Genomic DNA, 16,234 nt, shown 5'->3' with positions numbered 1-16,234 from the left:
GAAAGGCACAGTATTTTCAATAGCGGTACATGGAGAAAACAATGCTTTGTCAGCTCACACACAAGTATTTGCTTTATTAGGGCATTTCTTGTTGGGATTTTTGAGATTTTGGATAGATTTGACACAGATTATTGTATTCATAGAGCTGCAGTTTGAGCTCTTCAGCTCTCTCATCCAGCTGACTTTACATTAGTTGTCCTCCCCTCCCACCACCATTTCATATTCCCCCTTCTGCTTTACCTACACCCGTGCCCATACACCTAGGATATGCCTCTCTTCAATCCATACACCAGCTCCCCCAAGGATTTCCTCATCGCTGGACCGAAACATAAGGGGGAAAAAAAAAAATAAAGCCACCAGTTCATTTAGAGAAATCTTTTCTTTAATTGTCAGTCTGGAACGCTCTGATGGAAGCAGACTCAAACCGCAGAGGACAGAATGATGGAAGCCACAGCCAGGGTCAGAAGCTGTCACATAGCAAAGAGGATAAGGAATGCCACCATCAAACAGAAGAGACCCATGGCCTCAGACAGGGCAAAGCCCAGGATGGCATAAGAGAAAAGCTGCTGCTTGAGGGATGGATTCCTGGATATAATACAAGGGGCGGGGGAGAAAGAGAGAGAGAAATGGATTCACAGTGAGGAAAAAAAAAACAAACAAACAAAAAAAACACAGCCTGTATCACAGAAAACCAGGATTATCCCACACAGGTAATGCATTTTGGAGCACAGACCAGATTTATGGCAGGCAGCCACCAGTTGGAATGAGGAACCCATGTTTTTTCCCCCCTGGTTTTAATGATTGCCAGTAGACATGTCAAACCCTGAAGGCTTGTTTCACCTGACCTGGCAGTACCAAGCAACAGTTCCTGCTAACCACTACTGCTTCATTTCTTCTAGAGGCAGGCAGAGCTCCACAGAGCTGCTGCATCATTCAGAAATAAGTAAAGGGAGTTTAAAACAATCCAGGAACTTTCTTTTGTATTTTAATAGAATCATGGAGTATAAAAATCCTTTTATACTCCAGAGAGCACTGCTCCAGTTAAACACAACGGTTGCATATATACATTAATGCAGAATTGAAAATATACTCCAGAAAAGGATCTACCAATCTACCAAACTGACTGCTAGAAGAGGGGAATAAATTCAGGCCAGCTTGGCATCTTGCTTACCTGGCATAGCCAATGATCAAGCTGCCAAACACTGTCCCAATACCTGCTCCTGAACCAGCCACCCCAACCGTGGCAGCACCGGCACCAATGAACTTTGCAGCAGTGTCAATATCCCTGGAAACAGCACTGGTCTGGAACTCCCGGCGGCTCAGCTGCGGATGGGAAACACCAGCTGGCTGTGGGATACAGGAGAAAAGACATGGTAATGACACACTTTTTTATTTTCCTTTTTTTAATTAAAACACTTCATCACCATTTTTCCTCTAATCAAGGCAGAGCAACATCAGCCAAACCTGCTAAACCATCACTGATCTGGGCTAGAAGCTATGTCCCCTTACCAACCACCCTCTTGATATACAAGTTTACTTTTCCATCTCAGTAGAAACCATCAAGTATCACAGATAGTAAACACAGAAATATTGGACCCTGTTTACTACACCAGAGTCTTACCTGTACAGTCTGAATCTCAGGCCTGCTGAAAACAGACACTGAAACTGGCCTGGCCAGAGCCCTGGAACAGCACCGGAACTGCAGCAAAACACAGGCAATTAACTCTCAGTTGGATGCCTCCATGCTATCCCTCAGAAAAGAGCAGTTATTTTATGAATAAGTCTTAGAAATTTGTGAAAACATCTTGAGAGTGAAACAAGACTAGAAAACAAAAGCATATGCAAGTTTAAGCTACTTCTAGTTTAGCCAGTTGGGCTAAATCTCCAAGGAATTTTGCAGCAGATCCCACACCGCAGCACTATGAGGATCATGTCTGCTGCATCAGAATTTAGTCATTACTATAATTCCATACATTTTCTTCCTAACACCACACTTTGAGAGAAGAAGGTGAGTACCTCTGATGCACAGGTTAGCGGGAGCCCTTAGGCTTACACTACAAAGCACACCTACTAAAATGATCGGTATTGCCTTCAGGTCACCAGAGGTGACCTTGCTTCCCCTCCTTATTAAAGCCACGGCGAAACAACCCCACATGATCCCCCCGCGGTTAAGGGCGCCCAGAACAGCACTTTGAACACAGCACCAAGAAGAAAGACTTCCCAGCCCTATACCCCCACCGACTGCCGCTACCTCCTTCTGACAAAAGGTCACTTACCAGAGCTGGAGAGCTGAGGAGAGCCACAGGGGTCTGCATTTTGGTTAATCTATTGGGGAGAAAAAGGGGAAATAAGAAAAGAAGGAAATGGAAACCGCGGAGTTGCAGCCACCGGCCCCCAGGGCCTCAGACAGACACGCAGCGGCCCCGGGGGTCACCGCGGCCCCGGGCTCGGCCCCGGGCTCTGCCCCGCTCCCCCTCCGCTGCCTCCCCCCCCCCCGGCCCCGCGCAGGGCCGGCCCCGCCGCTCCCCGCCGTCGCGCTCCGCTCCGGCCCTTCCAGAGCAGGCGACGGAGCGAAGGGCGCGACGCCGCCCGGGCCCGGCGCTGCCCCGCGGCCGGCGGAGCTTCCCCCCGGCCCCGAGGGGCTGCGGCGGCTCCGCGGGCCCCACCTGCTCGCGGCGGCGGCGGCTCTGACAGGACCCGGGCCCCCGCCCCGCTCACCTTGCCGTGTCCCCCCGCGTCCTCCGCGCCCATTGGCTGCCGCCACCCGCGCCGCGCTGCACCCTGGGGCTACGTCCGCGCTCGCCATTGGCTGCCGCCGAGCGGCAGGATCCGGGACAAGGGGCCGGGCGAGGGGAGGGCGGTACCGCCGGCGCGGGCTGCTATTGGGCGCTTGTTTTGATTCCCTGCGGGCTGGTTGGCTGGCGGCCCGGAGGTCCTCCAGAGGACCGTGAGGCGTGCGGAGCCGCTCCTCGCTCCGCCCCGGACCATAGAGATTACCGCGCGGGGCGGGGCGGGACCGGGGCGGCGGGGGCGGCCGCGGCCTCCGCTACGTGCCAGGCCGGCGCCTGCTTTGCTCGCCGCGCAGCGGCAGCGGTTGGAGCCCGCTTGAGGGCGCCCCTCGTTATGGTTGTTATTATTATTATTATTTTACACGTCTACGTTTTTCTTGGGTTTATTAAAGCGCCCGAACAAAGCCCGCGGGAAGCGCTGCTTGCGCCGTTGCCGGAGCCGCGGCTCGGTTCCGCAGCCCCGGGGGGCCGCTCGGCCCGGCCCCTGCGGGGGTCTCCGCGGTGGGGTCCGCCCGCGGCCGTTGTGTCCCCCGTTCCCCCCCCCTCCCGGGGGTTTCCCTCCGTTAGAAGGGAGCGCTCAGAGGGGGCCTCCCCGGCGCCGGTAAGGGCGGTACCGGGGGGGGGGGGAGGTGGACCCACAGCGAACTACAAGTCCCATCAGCGCGGGGGGAGCGGGGCCGGGCCGGGCCGGGCCGGGGGGGCTCCGCCTTTTCCTGCTCCTCCGGCTCCGGCCACGGCGCACGCAGGTTTCCAGCGGTGCCTCTCGGTGAGTGAGCCGGGGCGGGGGGCGGCGGGGTCCCGTCCCCACCGGAGCCTGACGGCGCCGGGGGCGGGGGGCCGGGGCGGGGGTGGCGGGGCCGGGGCAGCCCCGCCGCGCTGCGGCGCCGCCGCCGCTTTCGCTTTCGGTTCTTGCCGGAGCCCGGGGGCGGCGCGGGGGCTTCCTCGCCGCCGCCGCCGGGGTGCGCGGAGCGGGGCTCGGTGCGCGTCCCCCCGCCCGGGGGCTGCGGCCGCGCCTGGGGCTCGCTCGGGAAGGGGAAACCCGCGTTTTTGTACGTTTTCGGGACAGTTTTCTACAGTTTCGGGAGAGAAAACGAAAGAAAAAAAAGCTAGAAAATGAAAGGAAAAAAGGCAAAAGGGGAGGAAAAAACCCCATCCTGACAGCACTCTCCGAAGGAGGCTGGGCAGCCGATACGGGAGGAAGTCTGATGGGTTATTTGTTCTGTCCTGCTCTGGGCACGGGATAATAATATCCCATTACCTCAGCGCTGGGCCGGGGCTGCCCGTTACTCATTAATGTCCCCAAAGAGGTGGCTGTCACCGGCTCCCTGGGCAGCGGCCGCCTCCTCTCCTCCTTCCCTGGCTGAAGGCTGAAGAGCTGTTTGCATAACAAGTTGCAAAATTTGAACATTATTAAAATGCTCTCCTCTACTTCCTGTCTTTTTTTTTTCCCCCTGGGAATGAACTGGCACACCCATCACAGCACTCTGCGTGGGCACCAGGTTTACTTTTCTTCAAGATCACAATGATTTTCTCCAAAACCAGCATTTTTTTGCAGCAGAATGTGTTATTTTGCTACATCCAGGCATTGACATTTCATTTTTCTTTTTCAAGTTACTTTTAAGCCTTGTGGCAGCTTGAGCTCATATCCTGTTCTGAAGCTATGCAGTAACATGATTAAGGCGCTATCCTTGGATTTCTTCTTCCTTTTTTTTTTTCTGTCTGTTGGCTGACAGCTCCTTGTGCATTTGGATACTGCAGATCATAAGGCACATCAGGGTAGGAAAGATTGACATCAGCCAGATGAAGACTGAGGCTTAGATTAATCAGACATAATTTCCTATGCTTTAGTGAGATACCTAAAATTGAAACTGTGGATTTCCTGGGGGACTAAGACACATCCAGCCTGCCTAGGGTTGACCTGCCCTCTGCTTCCAGCAAGAGTAATTCTCCAGCCTCCCTACGCAACATGCTTCAATGCTCTGTTATCGCTGTTCTTTCCAGCTGTGCGGATAACTTTTCTCTTCTGAACACAGCCCCACAATACCCATCTGTGTTCCTGCCTGCTTTTCAGGCCGTTCTTTGGTGCAGGATGCAGGTGATGTCTTTCTCAGCGGAAACAAAATAAAGGGTTTCAGGCGGTTCATTTCCATGTGAGACTCCTGGATTTGAGATGACCTTAAAAGCCCAAAGGGATGGCTGTTTCAGATGAACTTTTCCCTCCTTTCTGAGGTCAAGACTGGCTCTCTGTTGCTGTCACTGAGATCAGCTGAGGTTCTGCTTTGGATTCCTGGAATTGAATTGTGCAGGATTGGTGGCAGGATTTTCTCAGCAGTGATCTGCCTCTTGCAGATTGCCAGCGCTGAAGTCTGGCTGCCTGCAAGACGTACTACCAAAGAGTGTGATTTAGTTTTCTGTTTCCAGTCTTGCCTAGGCTCTTGGAAATTTGGATACTGTTTTCTTAATAGATGCCTCCACAATAGATTTATGTGGTCACAGTGTCACAACACACTGAAAAGTTTTCTGTATAGATAACTCATGCAAAACCTTTAATGCTATTTGTTGACCCTGCTGCCATGCAACATATTCATTTCGATACTGGGAATCGCCTTGCAGTTTCACCGTAGTGGTCACGAGTAGCAAGGCTATAATAGCCTCCCAACACAGGCTTGTAAGACAGGACTACGACGACCTGCCCAACCAGGATCTTCTCTGTGCTCTTCCATGGGAGCTGAGCTTAGCAAGGTATCTTTCTTCCCTTGGAGCCAGAAAGATGAAGATGAAAGATGCTGTATTTGGAGGTCAAGTCAGTGCATTGGATTTAAATGCAGAAAACTGAGAGGCTTTTTTTCTTTGGAGTTTGCTTATTATCAGCATGAGTGTGTCTGGTGTGTCTCATGATCGTCCACCAGTGAAGGTGGAGTGCACTGGGGGTGGGACCGCAGGATCCTCGGAGATCCCACTGTGATTGATCACAAGTGGTTACTTTGCTCTTGTATTACCCTCTGCAGGAGCACTTCTTTGATGCGGTAAAACCTCTGCTCCTCTCAAGCAATATGTTTCCAGATTTTAGAACAGGTGATGCACCACCATGGTAGCGTCCTAGTGGGGATGTGCCTGGAGTGTCAAATCACGTTACAACCACAGCACAAGGCTGCTTGTGGAGACAGCAGGCTTTCCAGCAGGGCTGCAAGCACGGGATCCCACCAGGAGGCACACGTGCCCCAGCTGCTCCCAGGCTCCGCTGCCTCTCTCCCACGGAGCAGAGCTGCAGGACAGTTGGCAGTGTCTGGTCCGTGCTGTCCCGCGCAGGAGAGAGGCTGCAGTGCCACGCCGGCAGTGCGAGCGCTCCAGGCGCTGCGGCTGGGAAGCAGCGGTCAAATGGATGTGTCTCGCACGTAACGCATGAAGCTTGACAGCTAGGTCTGCTAGAGGATGTCTACCCTGCAGACTGTGCGAGCTGCGACGGATGTTGTGAGCTGCCTGGCCACAGCAGCAGGGACTCCAGCGAGTTCACGAGCCTTGCTGAGAAGCCTTGTGTGCCCATGCAGGGGCTTTCAGATGTTACAGCTACGTCATTCACAAACTTTCCATTCTCATACCCTTCATTGATACAACTATGTTGGCAGCCTCTGCAGATTAGATAATCGCCTTATTCTTTCCTCTTGCAGAACTCCACGATGGATGAGACTTCAGACGAACCTCCCACTTCTGCTGTCCTCTTAGATGACTGCCACTTCTCCCAGGTCATCTTTAATAACGTGGAGAAGTTCTATGTTCCTGGAGGAGACATAACCTGTTATTATACACTCACAAACAACATTGCTCCTCGCGGGAAGGACTGGGTGGGCATTTTCCGGGTAAGTGAATTCTGTGAAACCCAGTGTACCAAGTGTGAGAAGGTAGCAGCCAGCAGAAACAAGCAGCTTGGCATCTGCTTACTTCACACTTGATCCCTAAGAAAGGATTTAGGGCTTTGGTAGAAGAGGGTGAGGGATTTTTTTCAATAATAAGCTTGTGTAATGGAACATCTCTATTGCACCTAGGGACAAAGTACCAGACCTGTTGTTACCTTGGGGAAAGCAGAGTTTCTCATTTTCATGCTGCATGAAAGGCTATTCCAGCTTCACTTTGCAATTAGAACAGCTTCAAGGCTGATCAAACAGACTCTGATTCCCAGAACCAATGGAGAATAACTACATGGTAGACCATTCTGGCACCATCCTTTCGAATGTATTTCCTACTTCAGTGCTCCCCTCACCCACATACACTCATGGAATAAACTGGCAAATAGCTTTGATTGTCCTTTTATGCATAGGCCACAACTCTAAGTTAGGAGAGCGATGCAAAAGTCCTGCCATTAACTATGTGGAAATATACTCCAAGTTATCACCTATCCTCTAGAAACTGCCATAGGATAAATGTGAACTTTGTGATCCTGTGTAACAAGTTTGCTGTTGTAGGTGGGATGGAAAACAACCCGGGAATATTACACGTTCATGTGGGCTCCTCTGCCCAGTGGTGTCAGTGGTGATACTGCTGTGCAGCAACAGATCCAGTTCAAAGGTCAGTGGGGAAACTGGGCTGCCCGGGGAACACGTGTGCACATGCATGACAGCCACGCACGCAGAGTCCCTTCCCGGATCACTCTGCATACCATTAATGAGCATTGCATGCAGAATTGCAGATCATCTGCAGTACTGTGCTTAGGTAAACTTATTTCAAAGAACTGGAGCGATAAATTGGTCCCATAATAATAGCCACAAAATTTCCATGTGTTAAGTTCTACTATCTTGACTGAGTGATATTGTTTGTGTTCTTATCACTGGCGCAAAGAATTACTCATGGTGCAGGAACAATATTGACCTAGGATGTCTCAGTTTTCTTAGATTCCGGCTTCCTGTGTTATATAGTTGAGAAGCCTGAATAATTAGAAGACCCGTTTGATGGAGTTGTTGTGTTTGTTTGAAGCTTACTACCTACCAAAAGATGATGAATACTACCAGTTCTGCTATGTTGACCAGGATGGAGTGGTCCGTGGAGCCAGCGTACCTTTCCAGTTCAGAGCAGAGACTGAGGATGATATCCTGGTGGTTACCACACAGGTATGTCTCCTCTCTTCCTCTGTTTTTTCCTGCTTTTGTCTTTTATTGGCACGTGCTAATTGCTAACAGGGAGTGACCCAGTAAATAAAACGTGGAGCTGGAACGCAGCAGACCTGGGTTCTGTTCTTGGCTTTGCTACTGATCTGTTGCACAAATCAGCACCTTCTGTTTCTCTACCTGCCGTTTGTCAGACTAGCATACTTAGACTGTGAGCACTTCACGATGGGGAGTGCCTTAATATGTAGTGTTTCAGGGCATTTTGAATATTTTAAAATGAAAATATGATTTTCATGGAAGCAAGCTTCCATTAGATGGGAGTAGGAGCATGCACACAGGCAATAATTGAGGTGATTTAAAGACAAATACTCTTATTTCACTTCCATTACGACTGAACAACCATGTTGCTTGACAGGGAGAAGTAGAAGAGATTGAACTACAAAACAAAAATTTGCTTAAAGAAAATGAGGAGCTGAAAGAAAGCTGTACAAGTCTCCAGAAACAGAATATGGATCTGCAGGAGCAACTCAAGAAGACACAGGTACAACAAAGAAGTTTAATATATTAAGTCAGAGGCTTTAAGTCTGAAAGACAAAAAGAGACTGAGTCAGGCCTTGCTCCATTGTATGCTTCCAGGAGAAAATTAAAGGAATTTCTGCCCAGATTATCTGTCTAATCCTTTACAGAATCCTACAATACTTCTCCAGAGATAAGAATGATAATGGTGCACAAGAGGCATCAGCAGACACAGGAGTCACATGGGAAGGAGAGTATTCAAAAATGTTTTGTAGACCTGTGCCAAAATCACAAGGCCAGCCCTGCTTCTGATGTTCTTCCATCATTATTTTCTCCTCCTTCAGTTTTGCTCAGGGCTTAATATAAATAAAACGGGGTCTGAAGGAGTGAGCAAGATGCAAAGGGGAGATTTTGCTCCTTCAGATGGGCTTCCTGGAAGTGTTGCATTAGAGGGGTTTTGCAGTTCCAGAGCAGGACTGTTGCTTGGGTTCCACTTAACTCCCATTGATCTGATTTTGATTTTCAGGAGCTGCAGAGTGGTTTTGAGTCTCTAAAGAGCAATACAGAGAAATTGGAGCTGGAGCTGAATTCCCTGAAAAAAGAAAACAAACATCTCAAGGAGCTGGATGACTGCAGAGAGGCAGAACTGCACCAGTAAGTGTATTTACAGCATGTCTCAAAACAGGAGTTCATGAAAGCACCTTGCCTTTGTGTATTGAGTTTTCTTGTCTGTTTAGTGTTCATGAAAGGCAGGGGCTGTGTGTCTACAGGTGTGCTTAGTGCTAAGCTCCCGAGCAAGAGTGTGAGCAACTCTTTAGGGCTTGGATTTACATTCAGATGAACCAAACCTCAGAAAAACCTCAGTGTGGCGACGACTGAACAAAACTGACTTTTGGAATGAATCCAAGAGTTGGAGGTGCTTGGGTTTCTCTGTAAGCTTGGGTAGGCGACCCCACGCTGTGGAACTCTTCCAGGATTCACAAGGCCTCCATTAACTTTGCACAAGCAAACAAGGCTTTGGAAACCCCCCAGCATTCATACAAATGAGGGTTACTTCATTTCAGTCTGGGTGTGGACAACCTGAGCTTTTTATTAGGTCTGGAAATGTAGACTGCTAGTTTTGCCTACCAAAGTGTGATATTGGGAAAGTGGGTTGTTGAAAATACGGTGTATTTTGATTTGTTCTGAGTAGACTCAAAGAGCAAATTCAGAATGTGACCTCTGAAAAGGAATGCCTGGAAACCAGACTGAAAACAGCCCTGGATCACATGGATCAGCTGCAGGTAGAAAACATACAGTTGCCTGCCTCTGCTTTTGTGAATTGTATCTGAGGGTCTCTGACAGAGAACTGAACAATCTCAAGCAAATATGTAGTGTCTGAATTCCTTTCCTGATTACCTGGGGTCTTTAGGAAAATGTGAACCTATTATATGGAACCAGGAAACCTCAAGAAAGCTATATCTTGGAAGGAAGGGTAGAGTGGGATGTGTCAAGAGAAATTGTAAGGATTCTTTTGTTTATTCCCTAAACACATCCCTTTTGCATAGAGGTTAAGCTCACCAAAATAAGACTGTTGTTTACCTCCTGCTAGCTAAGGAACAGGTACATAAAAGGATGGGTCAGAAAACAGTTCTATTTTGAAAAACATTCTAAAGTTATGTTAAATACTTGGGTGAAAACAAGACTTCTTGCTGGGAGGTATCTGAAGGGAGAAGGTAGACTGAAAATAGCTTGGTTGCTAGGCCTGGGACATGGGAGACCCAGAACGGTATGATATCTATCTGGCCACAGAGTCTTTATTTTCCTCTTCTTTCTCTGACTTCCCAGACTAAAAGTGTCATTTTGAAATTTAGAAAGCTCCTCAAAGAATATATGAATGAATACTGTGTTCTGATGAATACATCAGCTTCAGTATATCCCCATGTAACTATTCCCAGTTTCTACAAAGTTTTTGGTGGAAAAAAGTTAGCAAAAAAATTTTTTGAGCAGCCATGGCTTGTAGAGCTTTGCTATGCTGTGCTTTGTGCAGCAAAAAGTGCCTGTGCTTCTCAGTCATCACTTTTTTTTTTTTTAACCTTCTGTCCATTCTTCTTTCTCCTTAGTCTCAGGTGTTGAATTATGAGAAAGAAGTGGAAAATCTGGCTCGTCTGGACCATGACAAGACTGAGCAGCTTGAAAGTTTGAAGGAAGAGAATCGCCAGTTGCGCACCACTGTAGCTGAACAGGTAAAGCCTTCCCTGAGTGTCTTGGTGCTTGGGGGAGCCCGGGCAGCGGCTCTTAGAGGAGTCCTTGGCAATGAGCAGGTACAAATATTGCTCAACCTTATGGAAGGTCTGGGGGATTCCATGACACAGAGAAAGAGTACTCTCCATGGTGGCATGGTTGTGCGTACACACAGCCTGACAGGTTCTTATAGTACACAAATATGTTTTAGTTTTGGAAGAAACACCTGTATAGCTAGATTTTGTAATTCTGATTCTCTGGAGCAAGAAAATTCAGTCTCTGCCTTCATCTCTCTAGAATCAATTCCAGAGATGAAGTAGCTCAGATATTTAGCTGATTGCAAACTGGTGCATCTACCCAAACTGTTCCAAGACTGGGACTTATGTGTAAATAAAACAAGTTACCCTAAATCTGCCCCAGTCCATATGCCATTAATTTTACCTCCAACAGGAAGCTGACTTATAACTGGTGTGAGATAGCAACCCTGTTGGTCTTCTCTCTGTTTATGTTTTTGTCCCTTTCTCATCTTTAATATCTCAGATTTGGCTTTTAATAATCAATAAAATAAGCAGGAACAATATGGTCAGACCAAAACAAGCTGTAAACAGTTTGAATTTTCTGTTCTATAGTTTGGTGCTCTGCTCCACATCTCTGATACCTCTTTTCTTTGATATTCCCTTTGCATCTCTGCCTGTGCAAATCTGGGATTTCTGTGCAGGGGGAGCACAAGGAGGAGCTTGAACGTGTCCTGGAGAACCTGAAGGGGACGGAGGCCAGCCTGTCCCTTTTTCTACAGAATGAGCAGGTGCTTGGCTTTTCTGTGGGTACAGCTGGGGAGACAGGCCCAAAGGCACTGAGCACAAAGCTCTCCTGTGTTGTATATAAGCTGCTGTTACCAGTGCAGGAGAGTTGACGTTTGCTTAAAGCACTGTTGGTCAACCTTTTACAATTTGCAGAACCTTCACAATTTCCCAGTGATGTTGCAGATGACTATATAAGAAACTTAAACTTATGGACAAGAGGTTTTCTTTTCTTAAGTAACTTTCTTAAGTAACTTAAGTTCTTTTCTTAAGTAATCCACAACCCCAGAGCTGAAAATGACTCCTTGAAGGAAAGTGAAGGATATAAGAGAGTGAAAGAGGGTGAAATGCAGTAGCATTTCTTTCTGGTGAAAGAACCATCATTTGCAATGGCTGAGGCCGTTCACATCATCTTTAATCTGCTGCCCTGAGTCGCCTTCTAAAGGTGCTCCTCTCTGTATGTGCTATTCAGGAAGCTGTTGGAGGCAATACTCTGACTTTGGCGTTGAAAATTAGATGCCTAAAATAGATGATGTGATTACCTCTGCTGTGATGCCAAATGTTCAGAATTCTTAGGGTGATACTTTGAGAATGACTGCAGAATCCTTAAGTACTCTAGCTTATCTAATTTACTGATTTAATTCAAGAGTCAGCTACAAGATTAATTCCTAAGGATGTACTAGCTATCCACAGTCAATGCAAGTCTCACAGTCCCAAGAAACCTGGCAGACTGGGAGAGCTCTCACCTGTCAGGGTGCATTTTTCAGCTTTAATTGTTCCTTTTCTTCAACATCTCCATTTGTCTGAGCTGACTTCTGTCTCCTTTGGAGGTCACATATCATCTCTCATGTTGTAATGAAAATACAGAACTTAAGTGAGTGGTGATACAGAGATGTTCCAGGTTACAAATTATGAAATGGTAAGACTCATATTGAAAGTGAAGGTTTATTTGTTGGTAATAAATGCAGCAAGGCAGCTAATATATGTGAACAGTGCTCGAAGCTCTCATAGCTTTTTGTTTGCTGATTTCCCACTATTCACCAAATAACACTGTTCCTTCACAGCATCAAAACCGCGACTTAATGAAAGAACTTGAGGAGAAGAAACATTTGTTTCAGATTTTGCAGGCAAAAAAGAATGAAACTGATAAGGAAAATCAGGTGAGAATTTGGCACAGCTCCCTTGTCCTTCTCCTGAATTGAATATGATATAAATATTAGTCTGTTATTCAGTTTCATTAACCCTACTACCAGATGGATTGCTAATTGTGCCTGCACACAGACCATCACCTAAAATCAGGCTGCCGTGCTGTCCGTGTGCACATACAAATCACTGGGCTTAGACTCACAGTGTATTGTTGCTGCCACCTCTGTACAGCCTAAAAGGAAGGGCCCAAAAACTTGCAGCTTTTTGCAGCCCATATTAGCAAGGGGTTTTTCAAAAACTCGTCGTGTTAACTCTGACACCTCTGAAGTGAACGGACTTATTTGTTTAAATGAACACAGTCTTTTCATTCAATCTAAACAGTGACTCTTGATTTTGTTCCTTACTCTGCCATTTTCTACACGACTTCAGGATCATTTTTTATCTTTTAAAACGTATTACTCTCTTGTGCTCATCTTGTCTGCCTTCCCAACAGGCCACAGAATAGATCCTTTCAATTCCTTACCTCACCTTCCTATTCCATCAGACAGGACAAATACTGATCTACCTAAAAGGAGCTACAGAGCAATTTTGATTCTGGTATAAGAGGAGCTATGTTAGTGCAAATTATGACTTCTGTCTGAAACGGTCCCCAGAACTTCTGGAAATTCATTCTGCCCTTCTGTCCCTTTGCAGGAACTAAGGGAAGAGAATGCCCTCTTGAGACGTCTCTCGCAGACTGCAGACGCTTCTTTCTTCTCACCATCTCAACACCAAATTCCACCTCCTGCAATGGGAAGCCTTGTGTTTGGAAATCCCTACTATGGTGAGGTTACTTGGCATTCTGTCTGAAAGCACAAGTCCATCTAAAATCAAATCTGCTCCCATCCTTACCTCTGAGAAAGTGAACCCTAGTGGGAGAACTGGGTTAGAATCAGAAATAACTGAAGGATTAATGGATTTGGACTTAAAAAAAAAAAAAAAAGTTCCACCTGCACATACTGAGGATATGTTTTTTTTCTGTACTGTTTTGACCTTTTGGCTACAGGAATAGAGCGTGTATGTGTAGGAAAATACTTTTATCTTTTTGCATAACTTCTAAGAAGAGGAATTTTGTCCTCTCTTGTCATTGTCAGAGGAACCACAAGTACATGGCAGTAAGAGTCTCAGCAAATTATCTTCCCTCTCAGATTGAATGCTTGTAGAAAAGAAATTCTTAGCAGCTCCTCAGTGCAGCTTTGCATATGTGCAAATGACTTGACAGCTGCAAAATACTGCCAGGTGTTAAAAGTTGACTTAAGTGATCAGCTGTCTGCTCATTTTCTGCCAAGAGAGACAACTATTAGCTAGTTTATTCAGCTGTGAAACAGCTAGTTCTGTGGCTTATGTCCAGTTTCCGTAGTCCTAAATATAGAGGTCTAGATCAAGAGCCACATCCTCATGTTTCAAGAATTACTAGTTATCAGCATATTACATTGTTAATCATTTTGTTGTGGTTAAATTAACTCCTCTTTTTTTTTTCCAGCTTCAGGAGCAAACCTGGAGGCAAGAGCTGCAGACGTAGTAAGTAATGTACTTTATGGACAGGAGTTAGTGGTTTGAAATGAGAAGCTCCAAGTTCAGCTCTGTAGCCAGTTGTCCGCATACTATTCTAGTCCTGGTAAGACAGTGGACAACAAAGTGGAGCCATGTTTGCCTAACCTGTAGAATTAATAACAGTTGTTGCTGTTAAGGAAGAGAGAGGAAACCGTTGACCTTAATCTTCAAGTACCAACTTTTGGCAGCATCTAATGTCAGACTGTGCAGCAGGCAGCTACTAGATACCTTATTTCATATTGGGGACATGAACATGTGCTATGTAGGATGGAAAGTCAGAGTACCTTTCAGAAGCTCTTGGCTTGAAAGTGATAGTCAGAGAAGCCTGGACATTTGAAACTTGAGAGTGTTAGAAATCAGAAAGACTTGAGCAGAACTGATGATTTCTCACTATTAAACCTTTCTTTTTCTTCCTCTTTTAAATGCTAATGCAATGTTTTAACTGTCCTTATTTGCATTTGCTTTGCATTTCAGGCTTCTATAAGGAAATGCCCCATGTGCGACGAGGTATTTCCTGAAGATATTGATACAAGTCAGTACGAGGCACATGTGCAGAGCCACCTTCTGGAGTGCCCACTCTGCAATGAGACCTTTGAAAAGTCCAATAAGCAGGTGTTTGATGATCATGTTTATTGTCATGACCTGGAAAATAGTTCTGAATTCTCATCTGCTGTGTAGAATAGGTGGCAGAGGCCGCAGTATAGAATAGAGCAGAATCATTCTATAGGCTTGATTCATGCTAATAGAATCACCCAGAAAAGACTGAATATGCCACTAGTACTGCAATTCTGAGTTTTCTGTTCCATGCAGCACATGACCCAACACTTAAATTGGTTCAGACATCCATATCCTGAAATTGAATCAGCGTCATCAACTTAAGTCTTCTGTCTTGGTCAAGTATATGTCCTTGTCAATTGGTCACAATTCCTGTAATTATTAATTTAGTTCAATGTGGTTTCGGTACTTTAGAACAGTCCATGTAACCATTCATCCAAGTTGGGCCAAGTAAAGAGATGTGGTGCAGCAATTTTCTGTACTTGGCTGATACATCTCTATTATAATGGTTTAGTCTTTAATATAGCACTGTGATTGCTAACCAAAGACCAGAAACATTGTATAATCCTTTAGGATCAGACTTTCAGCCTGCTCACCTTCTGGAACGCAGAATTAATTGCTAATAAATAAAAATAACTAAATAAAAATGTATTTTCCTCTCTTCTTTCACCCTCAGTCTTAAAGCAAGTGAAAGCTGTATATTTATAACAAGACTCAATATCTGTTTGCAGAGCTAAAGGTCTAGGACCCATCCTTCCAGCAAGCAGGCAGCATAGCTTGTTGTGGAGCAAGGCACATAAATTGTTGTCCCTTTTCTCCATATGACCAGATTTACAGTGAATAGTGATACAGTCAATCTGTGCTTGTGCAGTCAGTCTAACACTTGTCATGCATCCATCTCATATTGAGGAAACCCAGTGAAATGTCTGCGACTGGGAAGGTCGGTATGGTGTAGAGCCCGTAGGAAAGCAGGAGCTGAATTGTCCTGACAGAGCAGAGCATATATGGCCTCTCAATCAGAAATTGGGCATCCTCCTTTAAAGGACATGATGGATCTGGATTATTTCCCTTTTATGTTTCTAAGCCTTCTTGCTTTAACAAGAAGAGCCTTTTCTCACACCAAAACATTTTGATTCAAAACTATTAAGTGCCTTGGGATATTACAATGCTTTGTTCACAGATCATTCAGTTGCTATTTTTATTTCTGCTTTGGGGCTTTCAATTTATGACGAACACGAAAGGGTAAAGTTTTATTTTCTACCTGTATTAAACTGTGTGTTTACTGCTGAATAGCTGAAGCAATAGAAAATCCTAATAAATTTCTGTAGAGTTTTAAGAATAAGAGAGATTTCAAGATGTTTACTGTTTTGATTTTACACACACAAACTTTTTTATCAGTCTAGGTTTAAACAGAGTATTTCTGTACTATACTGGTAAGCATTATTTTAATAAATCTGTAACAGAAAATAAGAGCAAGCAAAAATAAAGCTATACTGAGAAAATCCTTCAAGAA

General features: G+C 46.0%; 2 protein-coding genes across 4 annotated transcripts; one reads left to right on the top strand and one right to left on the bottom strand.

The window, feature by feature from the left end:
* Window positions 1–360: 360 nt before the first annotated feature.
* ATP5MC1 (ATP synthase membrane subunit c locus 1) lies at window positions 361–2,821 on the bottom strand. 2 transcript variants are annotated; one of them, XM_067312107.1, is made up of 5 exons: window positions 2,667–2,821; window positions 2,277–2,325; window positions 1,622–1,699; window positions 1,172–1,347; window positions 361–585 (listed from the first exon to the last, which is right to left on the bottom strand). In XM_067312107.1, the coding sequence occupies exons 1-5, from the start codon at window positions 2,804–2,806 to the stop codon at window positions 471–473; spliced, it is 558 nt and encodes a 185-aa protein (XP_067168208.1). In that variant the 5' UTR covers window positions 2,807–2,821; the 3' UTR covers window positions 361–470. The 2 variants fall into 2 exon arrangements, with proteins under 2 accessions (XP_067168208.1, XP_067168209.1); XM_067312108.1 differs by having other exon boundaries at window positions 2,719–2,781.
* Window positions 2,822–3,041: 220 nt separating this feature from the next.
* CALCOCO2 (calcium binding and coiled-coil domain 2) lies at window positions 3,042–16,234 on the top strand. Of its 2 annotated transcripts, none has more exons than XM_067312099.1 (13): window positions 3,042–3,126; window positions 6,458–6,646; window positions 7,250–7,352; window positions 7,758–7,891; window positions 8,304–8,429; window positions 8,931–9,058; window positions 9,597–9,687; window positions 10,507–10,629; window positions 11,346–11,432; window positions 12,492–12,587; window positions 13,267–13,396; window positions 14,096–14,133; window positions 14,641–16,234. In XM_067312099.1, exons 1-13 carry the CDS (start codon window positions 3,124–3,126, stop codon window positions 14,842–14,844), a joined length of 1,452 nt encoding a protein of 483 aa, XP_067168200.1. In that variant the 5' UTR covers window positions 3,042–3,123; the 3' UTR covers window positions 14,845–16,234. The 2 variants fall into 2 exon arrangements, with proteins under 2 accessions (XP_067168200.1, XP_067168201.1); XM_067312100.1 differs by lacking the exon at window positions 3,042–3,126 and adding an exon at window positions 3,500–3,555.

Source organism: Apteryx mantelli, chromosome 28 (genome assembly GCF_036417845.1).
Source record: "Apteryx mantelli isolate bAptMan1 chromosome 28, bAptMan1.hap1, whole genome shotgun sequence".
Classification (NCBI taxonomy): Eukaryota; Metazoa; Chordata; class Aves; order Apterygiformes; family Apterygidae; genus Apteryx; species Apteryx mantelli.
The sequence above is the reverse complement of the archived record's forward strand: the minus strand, read 5'-3'. Positions and strand labels throughout refer to the sequence as shown.